Genomic DNA, 27,596 nt, shown 5'->3' with positions numbered 1-27,596 from the left:
TCAATGAGTGTATTTTTAACCGCTTTATGACCGGAAGGTTTTACCCCATTCCTGACCAGGCCATATTTTGCGATACGGCACTGCGTTACTTTAACGGACAATTGCGCGGTCGTGCGACGCTGTACCCAAATTAAATTGTCCTTTTTTCCCCACAAATAGAGCTTTTTTTTTGGTGGTATTTGATCACCTGTGCGATTTTTACTTTTTGCGCTATAAACAAAAAAAGAGCGACAATTTTGAAAAATAACAATATTTTTCAAATTTTTTCATATGAAATTCCCCCCCCCCCCGCCCCAAAAAAAATATAAAAATCAACATTTTTTATCATTTTAGGCCAATTTGTTTTCTGCTACATATTTTTGGTAAAAAAAAATAGCAATAAGCGTATTTTCATTGGTTTGCGCAAAAGTTATTGCGTTTACTAACTAAGGGAAAGATTTCTGTCAATTTTGGTGTTTTTTTTTTTTAACGAGTAATGGCGGCGATCTGCGATTTTTTTTTGCGGGACCGCGACATTGCGGCGGACAGATCGGACCCCTGACTGACATTTTTTACACTTTTGGGGGTACCAGTGACAATACTACAGTAATCAGTGCTATACATATGCACTTTTTATTGGAGAGGGAGGGGTTAATGTATGCCTGGTGCTTACTGACGTGTGTGGGGGGAGGGGACTGAGTGACACCGGGACAGATCGCAGGTTCAGCTATGCTGAACCCTGCAATCTGACCCTGTCTGTCACTTAGGAGATCTGCCCGCTTTGTTTACACAAGCGGGCAGATTTTCACACTAGATCCCCGACGATCGGGGAAGAGCAGCGGTGATCACCTCACTATGAGTCTTCTATCTGTTATGTGAAATGCTCTTTGTGATCGGTGATGCTAGTCAAGTGGAGGATTGTCTATGGTCATCAACGTGGATCCGCTCCTCTCTGCCTTTGATCCAGTGAGCTTTGTATCATTTGCCGGCTAGAGTGCTGAATCATGCCTTCTGTGTGGATTATGAGAGACCCATGATTTACTGCACTATTTTTCCTACCTCTGGTAAGGAGATATTATTACCTGACGGTGGTGTGGTGTGCCTCTTTTCACGCACGGAGGTTGGTGCCCATGGGCAGACTGGCGACTTTCGGTCTAGGGGGCAAGTAAAAACCAAAGGCCCATGGTGCAGCGACTCGGCCCCCCTCCCATTCTCCCTCTTCCTGGCCCCAATTCCAAGCTGAAGCCCTGCTACAGGTACTCTCAACTCACTGGCTGAATCCAGCCAGGGGGCGGTTGGAGGGAGCTTGGGGCTGGCAATGGGAGGAGAGCCTCCAGTGGGGCATGGAACCGGCCTCTGCTTAGACACAGTTTACACCATCCATGCTGGGGGGGAGGGCTGCGCTCTGTCCTTGTCTGTATCCCGCCAGTGGTGGGGACTTTTTACTTCTCTTCTCCAGGAATCCTTTAGGCATGTCTGTGGCAGAAGCAGTGCAGCCTTTTTACAGGGCATCAGAGTGGCCCAGGGGGCAATTTCCCCCCTGCCCCCTGGCCCAGTCCTCACTTGTTGGTGGAGGAATGCCTTCTCTTGATTTGGACTGTTTACACCTAGCCTTAGATTAGCGCTGCATGTGGACTTTTTATATTTTACATATCCCTCTATAGAGTATACTCAGTGAAAGTGTTACTAAACCCAGGACTCTGCATTCACTATATCTGGTCTCCCACAGTACACAGAACACGGAAATGCAATTATTTTAGTAAAAATAAATGACTAAATACCATTTCTCAGCAGTATATAGCAGTGTTGTGACTTCTTTTAGTGTCTGGTTAACGCTTGTTTTCATTCTGCTCTGACTGTCCTATAAGGCTGCATGACCCCATACTTTCTGTCTGGACAGTGCTGATTGGCCCTGTGCTGATCACATGCACCCTCTCAACCTCTCAAAAAAAAAAAAAAAAACAACTAGCAATACACACCAAACTGAGTATGTGCAGAGTGCCTCCAAGGCCCTGTTCTATCAGCAGATAAATTGGGGATAGTTGAAGAAGAGGAGGATCTGTGCATACACATTACACAATGCAGAGGATTAACCCCTTAGGTTGCACAGTGAGTATAACAAGCATGCTTTACTGCATATACTCACTTATTTTACTGTTGTGGGTTTAGTAACACTAAAAGCACTAATTGTCACTTTTGTCTGCTGCTTCATTACTCTTCTATCTGCATGAATCCCTTCTGATAATTTTTCTTGACACCAAGAGAAAAATGGTGACGGGGGGAGGGACCTCCAGCTGATTGACAGCCTCAGCTGTTCCTGTGTGCTGTGTGGAGGGGGGTGTGTCCCTTACCTCCATTCAGCTCTCAGAACTCTCCTCACTGAGCTCTGCAATGTGTAACTTTAGCTCTACGCCCCCTTTTTTCTGAATTCTCAAACAAGCTTTATGAATTCAGCACTTGGATGGATGTAGGGAAGAGCAGACTGAAGATAAATAGGTACAATTTTTGTAGGAGGATTTGTTTCATCTTTGCACATCACCTGAGGCCAGTCACTTCACTGGGTATATGGTATGGTTTACAACCACTTTAAATAAAAAAAAAAAAAAAATATATATATATATATATATATATATATATATATATCGAAATAAATAATAAATGGGGCAGGCTTGATGGACCACTTGGTCTTTTCTGTGATATCATGGCTTTATATTTCCACATATGAGATAGTTTAGGTTTGTCTTCATATTACATAGTTTTAGTAAATCGAAAGGAGATTGACCGGAAAGACTATGTTTGACCTGCTTTGCCTGCAAATATAATGTACCTTACTATGACAATATGTTTTCAAAGAAATGCAGCGCAAATGAAATTGACTCCAATACAAACTCTAGACTGCCATGTGTACTGCTCAATTAAAGTCAATGGGATTGAGCTGATCTGCTTAGACATGCGGGAGAACAAGGATCACCGATATGAGCCCTTAGACGTCTGCCGGTGGGACATGTGTCTCTTTGGAAGAGTTCTCCTCATCTCCTGTCCTGGTGGCAACTGTGACACTTTGGCTTTTCCATCACTCTGTCTCTTAGGGCTTGTTCACATGGGCAGCCAGAAGGTGGTAAAATCACAGGAACAAACAAAGTATGCAGAACCCCTGTTCTGCCAAAGGCAGACTTTACTGGCATACGTATGAGGCCAAATACACTGATAGTATAAAATATCAAAAGTTGAATTTTATATACATAGTAAAAAGCACATATGTTGTGTGGGTTAGCGGTTCTGTTACACACATCCACACAGTACAAAGACACACATATATTAAAACCACTATGAAAACAATGAGACATAGGATAAGGTCCTAGTACAGCATATCCCTTACTCCCATATACGGGATGAAGTATTCCACACAGCGTGGGGGGTGCATGTATTGTACCAGGACACCTCCACTGGTCACAGGTCAACGCGCTTCGCTATAAAGTGTAGCTTCCTAAAGACCACTTGTGAGAGGAAATCCCATTTGCAGTATCAGCTAAATCTATGGCTGGCTATATTAGTGTCTCCTAGGCATACATGGGGTTAGTGAAGAATCTTGGTGCTAGTGAAGAATTTTGGTGCTAGTGAAGAATTTTGGTGCTAGTGAAGAATCCCAGTGCTAGTGAAGAATCTTGGTGCTAGTTAAGAACCTCAGTGCTAGTGAAGAATCCCAGTGCTAGTGCAGAATCCCAGTACTAGTGAAGAATCCCAATGCTAGTGCAGAATCCCAGTACTAGTGAAGAATCTCTGTGCTATTGAAGAATCCCAGTGCTAGTGAAGAATATTGGTGCTAGTGAAGAAACCCGGTGCTGGTGAAGAATCCCAGCACTAGTGTAGAATCCCAGGACCAGTGAGGAATCTCTGTGCTAGTGAAGAATCCCAGTGCTAGTGAAGAATCTTGGGGCTAGGGAAGAATCTTGGTGCTAGTAAAGAACCTCAGTGCTAGTGAAAAATCCCAGTGCTAGTGCAGAATCGCAGTACTAGTGAAGAATCCCAATGCTGGTGGGGAATCCCAGTACTAGTGAAGAATCGGGGTGCTAGTGAAGAAACTCGGTGCTAGTGAAGAATCTCTGTGCTAGTGAAGAATCCTGGTGCTAGTGAAGAATCTTGGTGCTAGTGAAGAATCCCAGTGCTAGTGAAGAATTTCAGTGCTAGTGAAGAACCCCCATGCTGGTGGTATAGTGTGTTCTCATAGGTCCCAAACCAACTGTGGGCCAACACATAGTAAAGATGAATCAGTGCTCTCTATCATTTCCTTCTACAATAATTTCTAATATAATCATTATATAGGAAAGTTGAGTTTCCCCATCATATTGGCTCAGGTAGGTCACCTATGGGTTGACTAGGTTTTTGGCTAGTGGCAATTTGGCCTTGTACATGGGGCTTGTGTATTTCATTCCCAAAATGGACGCACATCATCTGCATCCAATTTTCGTCAGTTTCCTTCCACAACCGAAAAGTATACTGGTAACCGACTGCCCAAACTGCCTATAGTATGTAGGTAGGTATTCCATGACTAAAGGTGCCCATACACTGTATTTGATTGTACAATCTCTGCACAGACTTACCAAATCAGATTGTATAATGTATAGTCACCTTAAGGGACACCCTTAGGCACACGTTACAGCATAATGCTGTCTATACGCTATACAATCAGATTATACAATCTCTGCAAAGTCCACCATATCTATATCATATGAGGACAGACCTAATCATTCCATTCAGTTTCTATCATATCAGGCAAGCACTTGCATTGCATAGTTGATGGTAGATCTAAAGGAGATTGTATAGTGTATGACCAGCTTTAAAATAACCAAAACTAATATGATAATGTAATATGAGGGTCTACCTAAAATATCCGATCAATTTGTATCCAGTCAGGCAGCCGCTTGCATTACTTACTGTTGGTAGATATAAAGGAGATTGTACAATCAAATACCTGCGAATGTGAAAAGTGTTAGACGTTTCTTCTCATCTCCCATACAACTGATTTTATGGATCCCCTTTGGAATATGTAGGTGTGCGGCTTTACCTATTACAGTGGCCAAAACCTGTGTGCATTGTTATGAATGTATGGGAAATGGATTGCAAGCTCCTTTACTGACAGATGTGAAATATGTTCCTGTATATAAAGGAATAAAATACATTCTAATAAGCAGTGGCAGTTGTGGTACTAGAAGTTCCAGCATGCCCTTCTCCATGGATGGGCAGTGTGTGAATCCAGGGGACAAGTGGTGGAGGATGCAGGCAGCTGTCTTCAGATGGGGACTGAGTGTAGAGCTGTATAGGAGGGGTGTGTAGCATGTGCTGAATGACTCCCCATTCAGAGGAAGGAGTGGAGGAGAGCAGACTGCTGCCTTGTGAGCTGTCTATGGTGCTGAATCTGGACAAGGACAAGCTGCTTCCACTGGATCACCTAGCAGTCCTGAACCTGCACCACACATAGCTCTCCATACCACCAACCTCCCCTGGACATCTGCACCACCTACAATGGTAAGGAAAACTCTTCTCTCTTATTACAATGGCTTTTATTGTCAGCTCATTGCCAACACATTCTAATAGTATTACTGTTGCTTTAGGTAGACAGCGAAGGAGCCTTTTGCCAACTTTTAGTTATAATTCAACCACCCATAACTGGTATGTGATACATGTGAGAAGCTGAAAGGCTTATATGTCTGGCATTCTTCTGCAAGGGGAATGAGACTCTGAGACTCTTCTGCAAGGGGAATGAGACTCTGAGACTCTTCTGCAAGGGGAATGAGACTGAGACTATTCTGTAAAGGGAATGAGACTCTGAGACTCTTCTGCAAGGGGAATGAGACTCTGAGACTCTTCTGTAAGGGGAATGAGACTCTGAGACTCTTCTGCAAGGGGAATGAGACTGAGACTCTTCTGCAAGGGGAATGAGACTCTGAGACTCTTCTGCAAGGGTAATGAGAATCTGAGACTCTTCTGCAAGGGGAATGAGACTCTGAGACTCTTCTGCAAGGGGAATGAGACTCTGAGACTCTTCTGCAAGGGGAATGAGAATCTGAGACTCTTCTGCAAGGGGAATGAGACTGAGACTCTTCTGCAAGGGGAATGAGACTCCGAGACTCTTCTGTAAGGGGAATGAGACTCTGAGACTCTTCTGCAAGGGGAATGAGAATCTGAGACTCTTCTGCAAGGGGAATGAGACTCAGACTCTTCTGCAAGGGGAATGAGACTCTGAGACTCTTCTGCAAGGGGAATGAGACTGAGACTCTTCTGTAAGGGGAATGAGACTCTGAGACTCTTCTGCAAGGGGAATGAGACTGAGACTCTTCTGCAAGGGGAATGAGACTGAGACTCTTCTGCAAGGGGAATGAGACTCTGAGACTCTTCTGCAAGGGGAATGAGACTCTGAGACTCCTGCTAGAGGAATTTAAATCTTGTAAGGGCACTGCTAAAGTCTCAATGATATTTCTGGGTGCCCACTCAGAACAGACTACCAGTTGGGGTGCTCTGATCCTGTATAAGATATAGGCGGAACTGGCTTTTTATTTCTCAGTATAAGATGGTAAAGGGATTTGGTGAATAAGTGCCGGATGGTATGTGTGATATGACATATCATTTGCAACCCGCTTACCCAGTAATATGCATTAATTCCCCATCGGTAGGGTGATGGGGGAATCTGCAGCGACTGGTGTAGGATCCCGGTCTCACTAGTCTTAGCGCTGATCGCTGTGTTTATCTCATACAAGTGTGCGCCTGCTTTCTATGCTTCCATAATCATGTAAAGTAATATAAAAAAATCCCAAAATGATGCCTAATCGTTGTATTTATTATAGTCATTCAACAATTGGTTTTAAAGGAAATCTGTAAAATGCATCACTGACCTCATTTGGAAAATGCTTTTTTCCTGGCTGCCTTTGGGTTCAGAATTTTTAGAATTACAGAGCCAGCTTTCTAGTCACATAGTTACATAGTTACATAGTAGTTGAGGTTGAATAAAGAGAATAGTCCATCCAGTTCAACCTGTGTAGGTGTGTGTAAGTCAGTGACTCAGAAAGTACTGAAGCCGCAGGATAGGCATGATAGCCAGGCAACTGGCATTTTCTAGTAGTAAGACCAAATCTCCTGCGCTTGAGTAATATCTTGATGGAGTAAAAAGAGGTGCACTACTAACTCAGATGTTGAAAGAGCTATCGGTCTTGCTGCCCCCTTCAGGATCAAGGGTATCCAGAACCAACTGGTAGAAAAGACAAAAAAGAAAAAAGAGGGGCGCACCGACCTAGTGCATTACCATAAAACCATTTATTTAAAATATTAAAAGGTGTACAAAGTACTCACAAAGCTGGTGTGATACAACACACATCAACATAGTATATCTCCAAGGTAGCCAAAGTCCCAAATGTAGCAAATGGACATGCAGATGGTCACATGGGGCTGCTGTGGCTAGGTTGACGCGTTTCAGGGGCGAACCCCCTTCCTCAGAGCCAGAAAGAATGCTGCACTAGGTCGGTGCGCCCCTCTTTTTTCTTTTTCTTGTTTGTCTTTTCTACCAACTGGCATTTTCTGTTAGTAAAGGAAGCCTATTATTCTTTGCAATTTGTGCTGTTTCCTGGAATCATTATTGTCATTTCCTACACACTACTGATACAAGGGTCGTGAAAATGATGCTTTCTAATAAAAGATTTTGTTTATGAACAGGGAAGCTGGATTTGAGCAAGGCGGACCTCCAACAGTCACTACTCCATTGGTTAACTACTGCTGCCAAATCCCCGTAACAGTTTCCGGAATGGATAACTTTACAGCACCTCTAGGTGTACATATGGCAAACGAGACAGAGATGAACCAGACTTTGGACAATATGCCCCAGAATGCTTTAGAGGTCCAGGTTGTCACCATCTTCTTAGTCCTTTTGATCTGTGGAGTTGGGATCGCTGGCAACATAATGGTGGTTCTGGTGGTCTTGAGAACCAAACACATGATGACCCCAACCAACTGCTACCTGGTCAGCTTGGCCATTGCTGACCTGATAGTCTTGTTGGCTGCAGGGCTCCCCAACATCTCAGAGGTGGTGGCCTCTTGGGTCTATGGCTATGTTGGCTGCCTGTGCATCACCTATCTACAATACCTTGGCATCAACATTTCGGCTTGTTCCATCACAGCGTTTACTGTGGAGCGTTATATAGCCATCTGCCACTCCATAAAAGCCCAGTTTATCTGCACGGTGTCCAGAGCCAAGAAGATCATTGCCTTCGTGTGGATGTTCACCTCGGTCTACTGTGTCATGTGGTTCTTTTTGGTCGACACCAAGGAAGTCAAGTTTGCTGATGGGATCCAAGTCAGCTGTGGCTACAGGGTGCCCAGGAACTTGTACACACCCATCTACTTCTTGGACTTCACCATCTTCTACGTCATCCCCTTGGTCCTTGCTACGGTTTTGTATGGCTTGATAGCGCGGATATTGTTCATGAACCCGTTGCCTTCTAACCCTCAGGATCTTAGCAGGATGAGCTCCAAACACCATGGGAAGCCCTATAACTCCATTAAGCTTTCTTGCAAAGGCAACAAAAATACTGTCAGTTCCAGAAAACAAGTGAGTACTTTTTTCAATATTAACCCTTAGCTGCATCAATTCAGATGTTAACCACTTGCCGACCGCCGCAAGTAGATATACTGCGGCGGTCAGCCCCTCACAGGCAAAGTCATGTAAATAAACATCACTAGCCTGTGAGGCTCTGGGGAGCGAGCGCACGCCACCGGAGGCACGCTCCCGCGCGGTCACGGACCCCCCCCCCCGCGTGTGACCGGCGGACCCGATGTCCGCCGGTCACTCTGCGATCGTCGCTGCAGAGGGAGAAAGTCAGGCGGCTAATGTAAACAAGCCGCCTGTCATTCTCCCCTGTGTAGAAACACTGATCATACGGTTCTACTATGTAGGACCGTTGATCATTGTTCCTACGCCCCTAGGGACACACACAGCCCCTCCCTCTCAAATAAAGTTAACCCCTTCACTACCAGTGTATTTTTACAGTAACAGTGCATATGTATAGCACTGATTACTGCAGTAATGTCACTGGTACCCCCAAAAGTGTCAAAAATGTCAGTCAAGGGTCCGATCTGTCCGCCCCAATGTCGCAGTACCGCATAAAAAATCGCAGATCGCCGCCATTACGCGTTAAAAAAAAAAAACAACAAAAATGACAAAAATCTTTCCCTTTGTTAGTAAACGCGATAACTTTTGCGCAAACCAATCAAAATACGCTTTTTGCGATTTTTTTTTACCAAACATGTGTAGCATAAAACAAATTGGCCGAAAATGTTAAAAAATTTTGATTTTTACATTTTTTTGGGGGGGGGGGAATTTCATTTAAAAAAATGTGAAAAATATTGTTATTTTTGCAAAATTTACGCTCTTATTTTGTTTATAGCGCATAATCAAAAAATCGCACAGGTGATCAAATACCACCAAAAGAAAGCTCTGTTTGTGGGGAAAAAAAGGACGTCAAATTCGTTTAGGTACAGCGTCGCACGACCGTGCAATTGTCCGTTAAAGTCACGCAGTGCCGAATCGCAAAATACCCCCTGGTCAGGAAGGGGGTAAAATCTTCCGGGGCTTAAGTGGTTAAAGCTAAGCTCCAGGAATGATCTGTATTGCATTATTACATTGGTCCAGTTTGGCACAATGAAAGTAGGCATATCTCATACCTGATGAGCTGCTGAGGGAAGCCGACAATCATTGTCGTTGTCTGCACTACTACAGTGATAGCCATGATCTTCTGCTCAGGTTCTGTGTGAATTACTTCCCTTCTGCGCAGAGAACACAGGGGATCACTGGCTCAGCGTCATCGCCAGTCACAGAACACCTTGTATTTTTCGTCAATGAATACAAGGTTTTTGGTAGAACCTATCACTTAGTACCCAGTGTTTGTGGCCATCATCCTGATAGATAGATACAAAAAGGGTACCCCCGATGGTTTGGGACTTTGCATGCCACTAAAACACTGAAAGAAGGGTGCAACAATGTATATATAGATCAAAATTTTATTACATAAAACAAAAATACAATGAATACAAGGGGTTCTCCAACTGGACTAGGTGGTGACTTCACAAGGAAAAAAACCCAACAGCCTCAAAGAGGGCTTGTCAAGATTAAAATACTAAAGCTGATGATGCCAACTTGTTTTTAAAGGTTCAAGCAGTGGCATTGTCATGCTTATCCATGTTTTACCTTGCAGTGGGTCACTGACCTGGAACAAGCATACAGGTCAGGTGCATTATCACTTTGTAGTTTTGTCTTCAATAATTCAGTCCTAACCTGTTTCCTCTAAATATCAAAGACCTGCCACCTATTAGTAGAATTTAGGCAAGCCTTTGGAAAAGGTCCTAGCATTGACCAAGTCCAGCTGGATGACTTAGCCTTTGCTTAACCCTTGGAGGAACCCTTGAAATCATTTTTAGGTCTTAAGCCCCGTACACACGTACCGATTGTCGGCCGTAAATATTCGGCCGACGACCGATCGGCCGATTGTAGGCTTGTTAGTATGATGCTTCCGACAGCCGACAGCGCATTTTCGGCCGAACAGAATTTGTTGTGCAGGCATTAAAATTTTTGTTGGCCAACACCAGAACGGCCGATTGTTCCTCAGTCAGTACAGAATTCGGCCGACAATTAGCAGATTTGCAAGACTGAGCATGCTCAGAAAAGAAAAAACACACGGAAAGTTAACCATCACATGACATCACTTCTGCAGTCGGCTGTTGTTGGCCGACAAATTCGTGTGCAGTCTTTTGCACTTTTCAGCGGACAGGACATCCCTGGACAAAAGACGGCCGATCGGTCAGCCGACGATCGGTACGTGTGTACGAGGCATTAGGAAACCTCTGATAAAACCAATTCAATGGTTCTCAGTGTGGAAAATGCCCTTTACATCAGTGGTCAGTAGAAAGAATGCCATAATTATAGAAAAGGTTTCTCCTCTGAGTGGGATTTTGTGGGCAATAAGAATAAAAGGTAATAGTATATAAAATCCATCAATTTTATTAAACAAATTTACACAAAAAGAGACATATTAAAAATAATGGAGCAACAAAGCTCCTGGCATAGGCAGTGATCAACACATATCACAATGCAATGCAAGCAGCTTTGTTGCTCCATTATTTTTAATGTCTCTTTTTGTGTAAATTTGTTTAATAAAATTGATGGATTTTATATACTATTACCTTTTATTCTTATTGCCCACAAAATCCCACTCAGAGGAGAAACCTTTTCTATAATTATTGCTTATCAAGGGATGGTGGCAATGCTTACCTGATATGGTCTGAGATACATTTTATGCAGTAGAAAGAATGCCTTTACAGTAGTGCCATCCTTTACAGATAGCGACAAAGATCACTGGTGTCATGACTTTGCCATGTGATGTTGGTCCTGGGGTTATGCAGGCACCATGAAAGCCTAGAGGAACCCTTTGCAACCTCTGAAGGAACCCTGGTTGAGAATGGCTGGGACAACTGCTATGAATTCTGTGCTTCTTATGCACTAATGCACTAATTTTAACTTCTACATAATTAATCTGGTTGACAAAAGACACTAGTCCATCCAGTTCAACCAACATAGAAAAAAGAACACACACACACACATATAGAAAACCTCCATATACACTATCCTATACCCACACTTGATCAAGAGGAAGACAAAAAAAAAAAAAGCATGATTCAATTTGCTTCAGCGGGGGAAGAAATTCAGCCCTGATCCCCCAACAGGCAGTTGGATATTCCCTGCATCAACTTTACCTATTAATGTTAGTATCCAGTTATATTATGTACATTTAGAAAATAATCCAGGCCTGTTTTTAAAAAACAGTCTACTGAGCTGGACAGTACCAGCTCTTGAAGAAGTCTATTTACATTTTTCACAGCTCTTACTGTGAAGAATCCTTTCCGTATTTGGAGATTACACATTTCTACACCAGACAGTCATTGGTAGGACTATCTTGTCTTGATCTCATTCACTATTCCAGGGTTGCAGTAGAGGAGCTCACATAAGATAAGCTGTGGTACAATCTTATGGATCCATTGTGATGAAGCTGCCATATATACATTGGATGCAAACCTGGCACGGTTCAATATGTATTGTTGGCTGTGGTGTAACATTATCGTAACAGTTACCTTAAAGTGTAAAGCTGGCAAAAATATATTTTTTCATTTTAGAATAGAGAATGGAAGATTTAGAACCACTGTTGGGTTTTTTTCTGCTAGCTGGAGCTCCATTAGAGCAATTTCTCCTGACTTTGAGTCATAGTGACCATGGTTTTACCAGGAAAAAACTCCAACAGGGACACAGACATTTTTATTTTTCCTTATTGCCTATAAAGTTAGAACCTGTTGCATTTTTTTCAGTGGTGCCTTATAACACAGGTGTCCATTGGGGTGGCATTTAGAATAAACTGACTCACTGTACTGTGAAATGTATTGTAGCACATTTTACTTGGATTGGAAACTATGCTAACCCGTTCCTCCTATCATTCTGAGAATGTAGACAAGTAACAAGCCAGATGTTGACTATTGATTTTGCCCATCAATAGTTCACAGGTTAGATGAGCTCTCTCTCAAGTAATTTTCACAATTTTAAAGGGTAAGTGCACCTGAAAATGAAAATTTATTAATGAGTGGAGCTTGGTGGCCCCTGACATTTTATTGGTCTTGGACACTCTAATAGTGAGATCCCCCCCCCCCCCTCAGCCATACTTCCCGACTCAGCTTCTGACTAGGGATGAGCATGAGCGTCCTCTGAACTCATCCCAAATCTGAACTCCAAACTCTTTTTGGTACTAAACTCATCTCTACTTCTGACCACCTGGAAGTTTTGGATGTCTCTGCTAACCGTTCTCTGTTCCAGCTCCTTTTATAACTTTCTTCATAATATAAAATAAATACAAATGAAAGTGGTTCTAAAGACTGAAGGTTTTCTTACCTTCATGCATTCTATGCATGAACGTAAAAAAAACCTTCTGTGTGCAGCAGCCCCCCCCCCCCCAATACTTACATGAGCTCCCTCTTGATCCAGCGATGTGTACGAGAGCATTGGCTCTTCGGGGACTCTTCCTCTTCGTTAGCTGTGAATCACAGTCAGTGAGCCAATGAGGAGAGATAGGGGGCAGGGCTGAGCGGCGGCTCTGTGTCTGAATGGACATGGAGCGCAGGGGCTCCGGAGCGCAGGGAGGGACCGGGAGTGCCAGAGGGGGACCTGAGAAAAGGAGGATCAGGGCTGCTCTGTGCATAACCACTACACAGAGCAGGTAAGTATGACATGTTTGTTTTAAAAAAAATAAAAAAAATTGCCTTTAATATCACTTTAAGCCTTGTGTGTTCCAGCTCCTCCTATTACATTCTCCATAATATAATATAAAATGTAATATAAAATACAAATTAGGCCTTGTGCGTTCCAGCTCCTCCTATTACATTCTCCATAATATAAAATTTAATATAAAATACAAATTAGGCCTTGTGCGTTCCATCTCCTCCTATTACATTCTCCAAAATATAATATAACATTTTATATAAAATACAAATTAGGCTTTGTGTGTTCCAGCTCCTCCTATTACATTCTCCATAATATAATATAACATTTAATATAAAATACAAATTAGGCCTTGTGTGTTCCAGCTCCTCCTATTACATTCTCCATAATATAAAATTTAATATAAAATACAAATTAGGCCTTGTGCGTTCCATCTCCTCCTATTACATTCTCCAAAATATAATATAAAATTTAATATAAAATACAAATTAGGCTTTGTGCGTTCCATCTCCTCCTATTACATTCTCCAAAATATAATATAACATTTAATATAAAATACAAATTAGGCGTTGTGTGTTCCAGCTCCTCCTTTTACATTCTCCATAATATAAAATAAAATTTAATATAAAATACAAATTAGGCCTTGTGTGTTCCAGCTCCTCCTATTACATTCTCCATAATATAATATAAAATCAAATATAAAATACAAATTAGGCCTTGTGTTTTCCAGCTCCTCCTATTACATTCTCCATAATATAATATAAAATCTAATATAAAATACAAATTAGGCATTGTGTGGTCCAGCTCCTCCTATTACATTCTCCATAATATAATATAAAATATAAGATACAAAATAAGCCTTGTGTGTTCACGCTCCCCCTATGACAATCTCCATAATATAATATAAAATTTTATATAAAATACAAATTAGGCCTTGTGTGTTCCAGCTCCTCCTATTAAACTCTCCATAATATAATATAAAATCAAATATAAAATACAAATTAAGCCTTGCATGTTTCATCTCCTTCTTTTACATTCTCTATAATATAATATAAAATTAAATATAAAATACATATTAGTATTACTAAACCCAAGATCATGCATTCACTATATCTGGTCTCCCACAGTACGCAACATGGAAATGCAATTACTTAAATAAATAAACGGTAAATATAAACTGCTAAATACCTTTTCTAATCAGCAGTATATAGCAGTCTTATGACTTTTATCAGTGTCTGGTTAAAGCTTGTAGGAGGAATTTTCATACTACACTGGCTGTCCTTTCAGGGCGCAGGACCTCTGACCTTCTGTCTGGACAGTGCTCATTGGCCCTGTGCTGATCACATGTACTCTCACAAGAAAAAAAATTCTGTAACAATACTCAGCAAACTGAGCATGTGCAGCTTGACTCCAGTAATTCCAGACAGGTTATGGAGACAATGCAAGAAGAGAAGGATCTGTGCATATAGGATCAAACAACTCCTTTACACAACAATAACCCCTTAGGTCCCACAGTGAGTATAACAAGCATACTCTACTGCATATACACACTCATTTTACTGTTGTAGGTTTAGTAACGCTTTAAGTGTTGTGTGTTTCAGCTCCTTCTATGACAGTCTCCATAATATAATATAAAATCAAATATAAAATACAAATTAAAGTGGTTGTAAAGTCTCAAGGTTTTTCATCTTAATGCATTTTATGCATTAGGGTGAAAAACCTTCTGTTCCCCAGCTCCCCCAGACCCCCCCCCCCCCCTTTTTCTTACCTGAGCCCAATCTGACCTAGAGATGTTTCCTCATTGGAAAGATTGATAGCAGCGGGAGCCATTGGCTCCCACTGCTGTCAATCAAATCCAGTGACATGGGACCACGGGTAGGGGGCAGTGTCCCGTTGTCTGTGTCAATGGACGCAGCAGCAGGACTCGGAAGTGAGCCCACACTGGTGCCCCCAGGGAAATTAGCTTTATACGGGGGCACCCGATGAAGAGGGGGGGACTGAAGCGCCGGCGAGGCAACCCAGAAGATGAGGATTGGGGCTGCTCTGTGCAAAAACGATTCCACAGTGCGGGTAAGTATAGGCATGTTTGTTATTTTTGTTAAAAAACTGGGTGTTCCAGTTCTTCCTATTACATTCTCCATAATATAAAGGGGTGGGGGATACTGCGCTTCTGGGAAGTGGTGTGATTAGTCCTTAAATAAATATTTAAGTGCACCTTATATGTGAATTAGTGAATATAAATATTGTAAAAAAATATATTTTTCTAAGAATAAAACGGTGTTCGTTTGTATAAAGGTGCGTCAAATATAAAGTGCATTAGTGTAATCAATAAGTTAAATGAATTATAAAAACTCTCATTACAATAAACTTATACAAAAACATATAATCAATAAAGTGACAAGAAAAGTGCTTGGTGCATTAAACAAAAAAAGTGCATAGAGTCACAAAGTCCTTTATACAATGCCGCAGGTGACCAGAAAAAAGTTCAAAGGTGGCAAATAAATGTTCCAAAACTGTGACCAGGTGACAGAAATATCCTCGAGGTATAAACCCTCCACCTAACACCGTATTAAGTAAAGTGGGGTGCTTCTTCTCACTCGTGTACCCCTGAAGGTGTGCTAGTCGCTCACCTCCATCTAATAGATCATGCGCCTTATGTACAATACTCAGAGCTCCTCGCCTCTCCTTCCTATTTTCTCAGTCAGTGATGGTATTCAATCTCCCTTAGATGGATCGGGCTTCTATAGTCTCCAAGTGGCCAGCGGATCTCAAAAATGATGGGCTCACAATAGTGCAATATTGCCGTATACTATCAACTTTATTGCCATAGATTAAAAACACTTACATAAATCGTTCAAAAAAGCGCCTTTAGTTTGCAGACAGGGAAGATCGCGGTCCTCACTTCCGCGTACATACGTCACTTTCGAGTTAGCAGCCCTACGCGTTACGCCACTTCCGCTCGCGTGGCTTCTTCAGTTCCCAGAAGCGCAGTATCCCCCACCCCTTTCTATTAGCTTTTGACTGCATGGTTTTCAGTATCGGTACATGCAGCATCTAGGAAGTGTTAATTGAGATATTCCCTCAGACAGCGCGTGACTCATACTTCAATACTTATTCTCCATAATATAAAATGGGATGGTAGGAAAATCTCTGAATGGGCACAGCCCCAGGAACTCAGCACAGAGATCTCACCAATAGTCTCCCAGGAGATATAAGTGACTATCAGGGGGCTTCTCTCTCCAACATCTACCCAACACTGAAATAGAAGTTTGGGATGAAATTACCCTTTAAATTGTTTCATACAGTAGAGTGTATTACATCTCCTCTTTTTCCAGTTGGTAACTTCCAGGAGAAAAGGATGACGTTACACGTCTCACACATTGCATCCATAATGTAGTCCGTGCCGTCCACAATACTAACAGCATAACACCGCCTATAAACACGAGGAACCCTATCCTTGTCAGGTGTGATGATTTCCCATCCAATGATATTTATTCATCGTGAGGGAACAGCTGGCTCCATCAGCACGCTCGTGTAATCATCTCAAATTGTGTTGATTTTCTCTTCAAACCCTACTTGAGTCCTAAAATGATCCTCCTATAATACGGCTTATTTATATTACAGAAGAAACCTTTGTCATCTGATTTCTGTAACAAAGTACTGCTATCTTTTATATCTGATGATCCTTAATAGACCCCTTCTCCTTGTGCCTGCTCTCTACTTCTGGAATTGCTGGAGAAACGGCATAGTAACATATGGTTGAAAAAAGACACAAGTCCATTTAGTTCAACCAATAAAAGAAAAAAGAAAAAAAAAAAAAAACAACCAAACAATCCCATATACACAATACTATACCCACAGTTGATCCGGAGGAAGGCGAAAATCCCAGCAAGGCATGATCCAATTTGCTCAAGCAGGGGAAAAAAATCCTTCATGATCGCTCGAGAGGCAATCGGATATTCCCTAGATCAACTTTACCTATAAATATTAGTACCCAGTTATATTATGTACATTTAGGACATAATACCTGCCCTGTGTAATGGTTTTGCACAGAGCAGCCCTGATCCTCCTCTTTTTGGGTCCCTCTTTTTAGCTCCTGGCCCCTCCCTCTTGTCGAGTGCCCCTACCGCATGCAGCTTGCTATGGGGGCGCCTGAGCCGTGCTGCTGCTCCTCTGTGTGTCCATTCAGACACGGAGACGCTGCTTGGCCCCACCCCCTCTCTCTCCTCATTGGTTTACTGACTTTGATTGACAGCAGCAGGCACCAATGGCTGTGTCCCAGCCAATCAGGAGGGATAGTACCGGACACGGAGTCTCTTCACACAGCACATCGCTGGATCTAGATGGAGCTTAGGTAAGTATTAGGGGGGCTGTTGCACACAGAAGGTTTTTTTTTATCTTAATGACGAGAATACAATGCAAACCTTCTGCCTTCACAACAACCACTTTAAAATTTCCTTTTCACACTGCAGTGCTCTGTGCTGACAGAGCTGAGTAACAGCCACACCCTTTATCACAAATGTCCTCCCACAGGCTTCTGTTGTAGAGAAGAAAGGGGGCGTGTCTTACCAGGTCTGTTACCGAGTCCTGATTACTGCCTGCACTCGGTCCAACTCTGGTGCCCATTGGACTGCACAGACAGATTTCATCTCCTTGCACAACTGATGGGGGTGGGGAGGGAAGACTGTAAAAATGGGAGTTGTTAGTACAAAGTCAATCTATCTGCATTGCTATTTCTGGGAATTCTGCAGGGCTTTACTTTATAATGATAAGACAGCTGAATATGGTATAGAAAAGTGGAAGTCCCTCTTGTAGCCTTTTCTGATTGGTTGAAAGTTAAGTCATCTGCTCAGTTCTTAGATTTTAGGGTTACTGTGATAGCAAGATATTCCCAGCTCCTTCCAACTATATAGTCACCATCTACTTTCTGGATGGTTATGTCAGCTCAGAGATGACACAAATATGTAAATCCAGGTACCTGTGCAGTTCTTGTGTGACACAGATCAGCCCCTGCTGTATCCATCCTTATGACTTGCTACAAAGTTACAATGTACAGTCTAATCATACAGGAGAGGAGACTGAGGAAATGCTCGTTCCTGCCTGCAGAGGATTGAGGACATCATCTTAGACTGGGCAAAATCATTTAACTGGAATTCACGGATTGCTTTCTAATAATAAAAAGTAGTTTCAGCAAAAATACCGTTGATGTATGTTGTTGCATGTTGGGAATTTATTCATGCAGACTAGTACTAAGAGGTCCTAAAGGCTGTAAGAGATTGTTCACAGTAAAGGGCCATACACACTATAAGATTTTCTGAAGACTTTTTCCTTCAGATTTACCTTTTCTATGTAGTTCAAGGGCCTGCCAGAATGCATACAAATTGAAAGTGTTTAGGTTTGACCTCATATTATCTGGTTTTGGTAAATCTGAAGGAAAAGTCTTCAGAAAATCTTATAGTGTGCATGGCCCATTAGAGTGGGGGGCAGTAAAACCCAACGGTTGAGCTGAGCTTTTTCCCCCCAACTGCTACTAGGGTTGATACCTCATCCCATTAAACCAGGACACACATTAATTACGCAGGTTCTGAGGTTGATTAAGGTGATAATTAAACTCACTTGGTGCCTTATGTGCATTGTATTAGCCTCAGAACCTGTGTAATTCATATGTCCTGGTTTAAAGGGACGAGGGGGCAACCCCAACTGCTACCCCTCCTTTAGCTGCTGGGGGTGTACATACCGCGACCCTAGTGCTTTGCTTCACAGATGGAATTATACACCCTCCCCCCTTCTTATACCCTTAATATTATATATCTAGGTATTATATCTCTAATTATACCCCCTGTGACCCATTCAAGTGAATGGGGACGTTCTGCAAGTGCCATGCAACTGTGTGCAATGCACTGGTGCAAGGTTGAAGAGGTTAAAGCAGGTTGCATTGTGTTGAGTCAAATGCTCTCTAAAGAGTGATCCGAGCATAGATCGCTCTTCAGAGACCAAAGTTAGTGTGAACGGGCCCTAAAAAGGAAATCGGACCCTTTTCACAAGCTTCTACATTTTATTAGATATGTAGATTGTGTGAGTGCAGAAATGTATCATTTTAGTCTCCTCTGTGATTTGGAATCTATCGCCTTCTACCAGGTTTTTCCTGTGACAGGTTTATATATGATCCCTTGGCGGCACAGACAGATGAATGAGTGACTGGCCTAATGACACACTGATTGATGGAATCATTGATTTTCATTCGGATCAGCTGACACCGGAGTGGAGAGATAAACCCTGACCTTAATAGACAGACCTTATTTTTTCACAATTACATTCCACGAGAATTGGTTTAACAAACCCCTGATTGTACTGAATATTATACACAGGGAAAGGTGGAAGTTGAAGGTCATTTTGCACCGAAATGGTTTAATTAATTTGCAGTTTTTGTTTTTTTGGCTTTATTGCCTATTGACTGATGGCCATTTGCGCACCAAGAAAAGAGCAAAAATAGTCCTGTACCGTTCTGTTCATTAGATATCTTTGTGTCTTTAGTTATAGTGCAATCTTTAATCTTTAGTTATAGTGCGGGATCTATAAAGTTGGACCTGAATGTGACTTCACCAATCAGTATCAGTCTACACTTTAGTACCAAAAGTATTGGGACACCTGCCTTTACATGTACATGAACTTTAATGGCATCCCAGTCTTAGTCTGTACACATGATAAGAAAATTGGAAGTAAAATTTCATCCGAGGAACGATAGAGCATCTTTGGGGTGAATTATAGCGCAGACTGCAAACCAGGCCTTCTCTCCAACACCAGTGCCTGACCTCACAAATGCTCTTCTGGAAGAATGGTCAAACATTCCCATAGAAACACTCCTAAACCTTGTGGACAGCCTTCCCAGAAGAGTTGAACCCTACAGACTTAAGCCTCGTACACAGGCACCGATTGTTGGCCGTGAATTTTCGGCCAACGTCCGATCGGCCAATTTTCGGCTTGTTAGTATGATGCTTCCGACAACCGACTGCGACTTTCCAGCCGAACAAAATCTGGTGTGCATGCTATAAAATTTTTGTTGGCCGTCACCACAACGGCCGATTTTCCGTCAGTCAGTACAGATTTCGGCAGACAAACATCAGATGAGCAAGACTGGGCATGCTCAGAGAAGAAAAAAAACACGGAAAGTTAACCATCACATGACATCACTTCTGAAGTTGGTTGTTGTTGGCCGAGAAAATTTGTGTGCAGTCTAGAGCACATTCCAACCAACACAACAACACTGGACAAAAGACGGCCGATCGGTCGGCCAACAATCGGTGCATGTGTACGGGGCTTAAGACTGGACTGCCATTAAAGTTCATGTGGGTTTAAAGTGAGGCGTCACAATACTTTTGACATTATAGTGTATATACTATACCAGGCATCACTAAATGGCGGCCCGCGGTCCGTTTCCGGCCCCCCTCCTTCCCCCTCCCGGACCGCAGCTGTCTCGCCATTTATCAGCCTGCTCTCCTTTCAGCTGTGATGATTTCTTTGCAGAGCCGACAGCGTGAGGCAGGACAGCTCTGAAGGGAGGGCGGGAACTGCCCGAGGTAAAACGCCAGTGATTGGTTGCAGAGATGAATGGCAGTCTAAGCAACCAATCACCATCTTGCAGCTTCCTTCCTCCAGACCTGCTATGCCTCGAGTTCTCCTGGCTGTGTAAGGTAGGGGCAGACTTGTATAAAGTACTCGAAATTTCTACTTGAGTAAAAGTACAAGTGCTCGATCAAAAAATTACTTGAGTAGAAGTGGAAGTGCTCGCAGAAAAAGTTACTTAAGTAGAAGTACTAAAGTATTCAACATTTTTTTTACTTAAGTATTGCAAGTAGTTTTTTCAAAAAATTTGCTACTTAAGTACTAAAAGTAAAAAGTACCAGTAGTTATAAAAAAAAATTCTACTCAAGTACTGAAAGTAGAAGTACAAGTACTGTGTTATGTAGTTATTAAAGAAATAAGTCAAAAGTTTGAACATCATATTGTTTTTATTATTTCAAATGATTTATTTAAATGATTAACCTGTGTTTGTTAGTAGTTTCTTGATGCACTTTAAGCGCTGTAGCACCATTTATTTGTTTGTTTCATATTTTCTTTTTATTGGAAAGATTTGGTATAGCAGCTTTTATTATACGCAGCCTTTATTTTCGTATGCGCTGATTTACAAATGACATTATACACATTTTTTTGAGCTTTATGCAACCTACCATCTACTGTTCTGGCAGTGGTAATTTTTTTAAAAGTAACGAGTAACTATGCAGCACAAAAAAAAAAAATACTTGAGTAGAAGTATCGAAATCATCGAAAAAATGTAGTGAAGTAAAAGTAGAAGTAGGAGAAAAAAATTCTACTCTAGGAAAGTACAGATACCGCATTTCGGTACTTAAGTACAGTACTTAAGTAGTTCTACTTCGTTACTATACATCTCTGGGTAGGGGAGACATAATGTAGGAAGGGGGAGAGACACTGAGTACAGCAAAGAAGAGTACTCTAATGTGTATGGGGGCTATGTACTCTAATGTGTATGGGGGCTATGTACTCTAATGTGTATGGGGGCTATGTACTCTAATGTGTATGGGGGCTATGTACTCTAATGTGTATGGGGGCTATGTAATCTAATGTGTGGGGGGGCTATGTAATCTAATGTGTGGGGGGGCTATGTACTCTAATGTGTGCGAGGGCTGTGGACTCTGATATGTGTGTGGGGGGCTGAGGACTCTGATATATGTGTGTGGGGGCTGAGGACTCTGATATATGTGTGGGGGCTGAGGGCTCTGATATATGTGTGTGGGGGCTGAGGACTCTGATATATGTGTGGGGGCTGAGGGCTCTGATATATGTGTGTGGGGGCTGAGGACTCTGATATATGTGTGTGGGGGCTGAGGGCTCTGATATATGTGTGGGGGCTGAGGGCTCTGATATATGTGTGGGGGCTGAGGACTCTGATATATGTGTGTGGGGGCTGAGGACTCTGATATATGTGTGTGTGGGGGCTGAGGACTCTGATATATGTGTGTGGGGGGCTGTGGACTCTGATATATGTGTGTGTGGGGGCTGAGGACTCTGATATATGTGTGTGGGGGCTGAGGACTCTGATATATGTGTGTGGGGGGCTGTGGACTCTGATATATGTGTGTGGGGGCTGAGGACTCTGATATGTGTGTGGGGGCTGTGGACTCTGATATATGTGTGTGGGGGGCTGTGGACTCTGATATGTGTGTGGGGGCTGAGGACTCTGATAAATGTGTGTGTGGGGGGCTGTGGATTCTGATATATGTGTGTGGGGGCTGAGGACTCTGATATGTGTGTGGGGGCTGAGGACTCTGATATATGTGTGTGGGGGCTGTGGACTCTGATATATGTGTGTGGGGGCTGAGGACTCTGATATGTGTGTGGGGGCTGAGGACTCTGATAAATGTGTGTGTGGGGGGCTGTGGATTCTGATATATGTGTGTGGGGGCTGAGGACTCTGATATGTGTGTGGGGGCTGAGGACTCTGATATATGTGTGTGGGGGCTGTGGACTCTGATATATGTGTGTGGGGGCTGAGGACTCTGATATGTGTGTGGGGGCTGAGGACTCTGATATATGTGTGTGGGGGCTGTGGACTCTGATATATGTGTGTGGGGGCTGAGGGCTCTGATATGTGTGTGGGGGCTGAGGACTCTGATATATGTGTGTGGGGGCTGAGGACTCTGATATATGTGTGTGTGGGGGCTGAGGACTCTGATATGTGTGTGGGGGCTGAGGACTCTGATATATGTGTGTGGGGGGCTGTGGACTCTGATATATGTGTGTGGGGGCTGAGGGCTCCGATATGTGTGTGGGGGCTGAGGACTCTGATATATGTGTGTGGGGGGCTGTGGACTCTGATATATGTGTGTGGGGGCTGAGGGCTCCGATATGTGTGTGGGGGCTGAGGACTCTGATATATGTGTGTGGGGGCTGAGGACTCTGATATATGTGTGTGGGGGGCTGTGGACTCTGATATATGTGTGTGGGGGCTGAGGGCTCTGATATGTGTGTGGGGGCTGAGGACTCTGATATATGTGTGTGGGGGCTCAGGACTCTGATATGTGTGTGGGGGCTCAGGACTCTGATATATGTGTGTGGGGGCTGAGGACTCTGATATATGTGTGTGGGGGCTGAGGACTCTGATATGTGTGGGGGGCTGAGGACTCTGATATGTGTGGGGGGCTGAGGACTCTGATATGTGTGGGGGGCTGAGGACTCTATGTGTGGGGGGCTGAGGACTCTATGTGCGGGGGCTGAGGACTCTGATGTGGGGGGAATGGGGGTTAAGGCTGAGTACTCTAATGTCGGGGGGGGGGGGTGAATACTGTAATGGGGAACTGAGGACAATGTGGGGGAGCTGAGTACTGTGATGGGGGGCTGAGGATAGTAATGTAGGGGAGTTGGGTTCTGTAATGAGGGGATAAGAAGGGTGTTGATGTTAAGGCGGTATGATAACACAAAGGGGATCTTGGTGAAGGGAAGGGAACTGTGATGTGCAGTGGACAATGTGGAATAGATGTAAGGATAGGATTGTGATATGGGGCTCAGTGTCACAGGTAGGTCAGCCCATTCATTTTAATGGGCTGCACTACCCATGTGAAATGCAGGAAAACAAGTCCCTGACCCTTTTTTTAAATTGCGCAGTACCAAGCTGTGCTGAAGTGTGGCGTGTTCCTCTGCGGGCCGGGAACATGTGCAGTTTCACCTGCATTCCCCAGCTGCAGAGATGGGACCGCCTAGGAGAGGGTGCTGTAATGTAAAGGATCTGAATCAAATCACAAACATGATTCGGACCTCCGCTAGAAGAAGATTTTACTAAGCGGACCTCCATGAATTTTAATTCAGTACCCCTGTACTATACCATCCAGGAGCAGACACTTGTGATCATATACTGTATGTGCAATAAATGTCTGTGCATGGTTTATCGCAGGCGGCTATGGATCCCATGTGGCTTAACACACAGCCTGTCACTGAGCTGCATTTGCTGATCAAGCATAAATGAGTCCTTTATCAATCAATAAGTGGCAAGACTAAAATAATGTATATTTAGGATGCTGAGCATAGATTGTAAAATCAATATAACCTTGGATGTTCTCCCATATTTTTGGGTTTAAGGCCAAACTCTGGGCTAATGGCTGAAAACAGCATTGATAAACATATACTGTAAGATGGCATTTTTACTACCAAAGGATTTATACATGTCCATCCAGTTTTCAGATTAACACAGCTCTGCCATATGGTACAGACCTGTCTGACAGGAATGTAGATGTATTTTTCTTTTTATTCTGCATTTAGGCAACACTAACTGGTCTTTTCTCTTCCCCCAACCTGTGACAGGACAATAAAGTAGAAGCAGCAGATTGATGAGCTTATCTCTCCATCACTCTGTTCTCTCATGCTATCAGCATGTCCCTTGTTAGCATATCAGCACAGCTGAATGGCTCTTTGTACTGTTTTTCTCTTCCCCAGTCTGAGCTCTGCTGTACATGGGATTACAGAAGGTTGATACTAAATCATATTTAGTAATCATATTTCTTTTACCTCAATGCATTCTCTGCAATGTAATAAATCCTTCTCTGTGCAGCTCCTCCCCTTACCCCCCCCCCCCCCTTGTAATTTCCTAGGCCTGATCTCAATCCAGCACTGTGCAAATGAGCAGCAGCTCTCTCCCTCCTCACTAGACATGGAGACAGCAATGGGAGCCATTGGCTCCTGCTGCTGTCAGTCAGAGCCAGTGAGAAGAGAGCAGGGGGCGGGGCTGAGCCACACTGTGTGTGTCAACGGACACATCATGGCTCACAAATAAACATGCATTAGTTCCCCCATAGCAAGATGATTGCTAGGGGCACTTAGCAGGGGTAGGAGTCTTAGAATCACTTTACCAATGTGTAATCTTTTTTTTTTTTTTTTTTGGGGGGGGGGGGGGGTACAGGATATGGTCATCTTTGAACACTAATGGCACTAGACCTTTATCCCTCGTTCACATTGGAACAACTTATCATGAGATTTGAGAGGTCAGCATCAGCAATGGACCTGGTGGTGTGGGACACGTATACCTACGTAGGTGTAGTGATTTAGCAAAGATACTCCTGGATGAAAGTGGCAAAGTCTAGTTGTAGGGACCCCTGAAGGATGGTAGCAGGATTGGCATCTACTCGCTTACTATGCAATGTTAGTACAGCAGTCTCCCCGCTGAGCTTTTGTGTACTGACACAGAACACATGGTCAGCGATCTCAACCATTGAGTGCTGATTGGTTGCTGATTGGCAGACCTTTTTCGGTCATGCCCCTTCTGTCCGATCGGCTGTCAGACACACAGGCCGAACGTTTCTTTTGATCCAGCCGATCCTGCCTAATATTCGTCCCGTGTATATGGGGCCTAAACCTATCCACTCTGCTCTACGGTCCCTAACAGTTTTCTAACCTGCCGTGCCACTGGGCCTCTACTTACGAGCCTTTGGATGGCTCTACCTTAGGCTGTTTACTAAGCTATGAGCTAAGACTAACTGATAAATCCAAGACCAGAAGGGACTCAAACTAATAGGAATTTTATAAAAATGGTATTTTAATAAAACGTATCACCTAATAATATACTGCAAGATTGCCACTTACAGTAGCACAGACCTTGCTATTTGGCACTGTGCATGTGAGATAATAACAACAGGACAGAGATACCTCTGTCACTGGTCTGCAGTTACACACAGAATCTATATGCCACAACAGTTAAAGTAGTATTAAACCCCAAAACAGATTACCAATCATTAGATGTGTTGGCTGCATTAGTTTTCTTTTTCTTTAGCGTGTTTCAGTGCAGCATCAATATTGCTGGTTTATGTACAGAATGATAACATGTCAGCAGTATTAGTGAGAGATATGGCTCAATGTATCTGAAAAGCTAACCTGTCCAAAGCTAGTAAAAATTTTCAATTATCTTTAAAGCTCAACTGCCTTTTTTAAACTTGTGAAAGGTTAGAGTTTCTGTCAGGACGTTATTGCTATCTTTGTCCCCCCTGGGAAGATTTCCCTTTGCTTCCTGTGCATTTACACAGCTCCATACTCCCTGGTGTCACCAGGACAGAAGACAATATAGATTGCACATGATGGCCCATAAATACGACATTATACCTCCTGCTGTTATTTCACATCTCTGAGTTCCTTTAGTCTGGCTCCATGGACGTCAGCATTTCAGCTTTGCTCTGTACTGGTAGCTTAGCTTCTATTAGCCTGCACACACAGTAATCAACTCACCACCCCATGGCCTTATATGTTTCCCAGTTTTGGGTGACCAAATGGCTAAAATTGGATATCGATCAAAATGCCTTCAGGATGTACTTCAATTTTGATGAGTTTCATTTCTTCTGATGATTTTGATCATTTGGTCACTTGAGTCAGTGGGTGGCAAATTGGTGTGGTTGAAAGTTAATAGAAAACTCTACGAGTACCAACACAATTACCAACCAAAGGCCAGCATTAGAACCATTGGTACAGTTCAACACTGAAATATAGCTGGGGTTTAAGAAAATCTTACAAGAAGCCAGTTCAGATACAACCATCCATGTGATTAGGAGCTCCCGAGGAGGTCCACATTGGACTAAAACTGTCAGGCATGAGGGTTCTTCTGTGGTTACATCAACACAACGGCATCAACTACATGGTATATTACTTTTATGCTATTTACATTGTTCTGGCTAGCACTTACCATTGTGAGCTTTCATCCTTTTAACTATTTTAATAATCTTACTACACCATTCGAGAATGTTTATGCTTTTTTATTGTGTGTAGCACTATCCCCGTACGGCTTGCTGTGTGATGACTTCTTGGGTCTCCTCTGATTACCCGCAGACAGTCACTAGAGGACAGTTCACTCATCCATCCTTACTCCCAGTTGCTCATTATTCTGGATGACAGAAGGGAATAGTGGGATACTCCAACTTGAACTATTCACAGTAGTAAGGACAATTCTCACTTGGCCTCACCAGGTTATTTGTGGAAGCAGACACACTGTTTAACCATATTGCCACTTGTATGGAAGAATTAAGTCCTCTTGCTCTCTCTGTAGCAGCAGACTTGATGCAACAACATTATCTTCAGGACACTCTCTAGCTGACACCCGTTCACTGACTCTTCTAGCAGAAGGGGGTGGCCCTCTCAGAACAGGCCCCACGACACAGATCTGTACTCACTGTAGGCAGAATCAGATCCTCTCCAGTGTCTCCCTTTCAGTCAGCTCTGCAGGACATCTGGGTTTAGCTCCTCTCTACTCTCCGGCCCTCAGGTTGAC

General features: G+C 43.1%; 1 protein-coding gene across 1 annotated transcript in view; it reads left to right on the top strand.

The window, feature by feature from the left end:
- The first annotated feature begins 5,328 nt into the window (after positions 1-5,328).
- The window catches only part of LOC309566731 (thyrotropin-releasing hormone receptor-like), a 143,732-nt gene continuing 121,464 nt past the window's right edge, over positions 5,329-27,596 (top strand). Inside the window, exons 1-2 of the mRNA XM_082272001.1 lie at positions 5,329-5,505; positions 7,684-8,575. Of these exons, the coding sequence (XP_082128127.1) occupies positions 7,772-8,575 (804 nt within the window). The 5' untranslated portion in view covers positions 5,329-5,505; positions 7,684-7,771. The remainder of the gene's footprint in view (positions 5,506-7,683; positions 8,576-27,596) is intronic.

This window comes from Pelophylax lessonae (genome assembly GCF_965119305.1).
Source record: "Pelophylax lessonae genome assembly, chromosome: 11".
Taxonomy (NCBI): Eukaryota; Metazoa; Chordata; class Amphibia; order Anura; family Ranidae; genus Pelophylax; species Pelophylax lessonae.
This window is presented reverse-complemented; position numbering and strand designations above follow the sequence as displayed.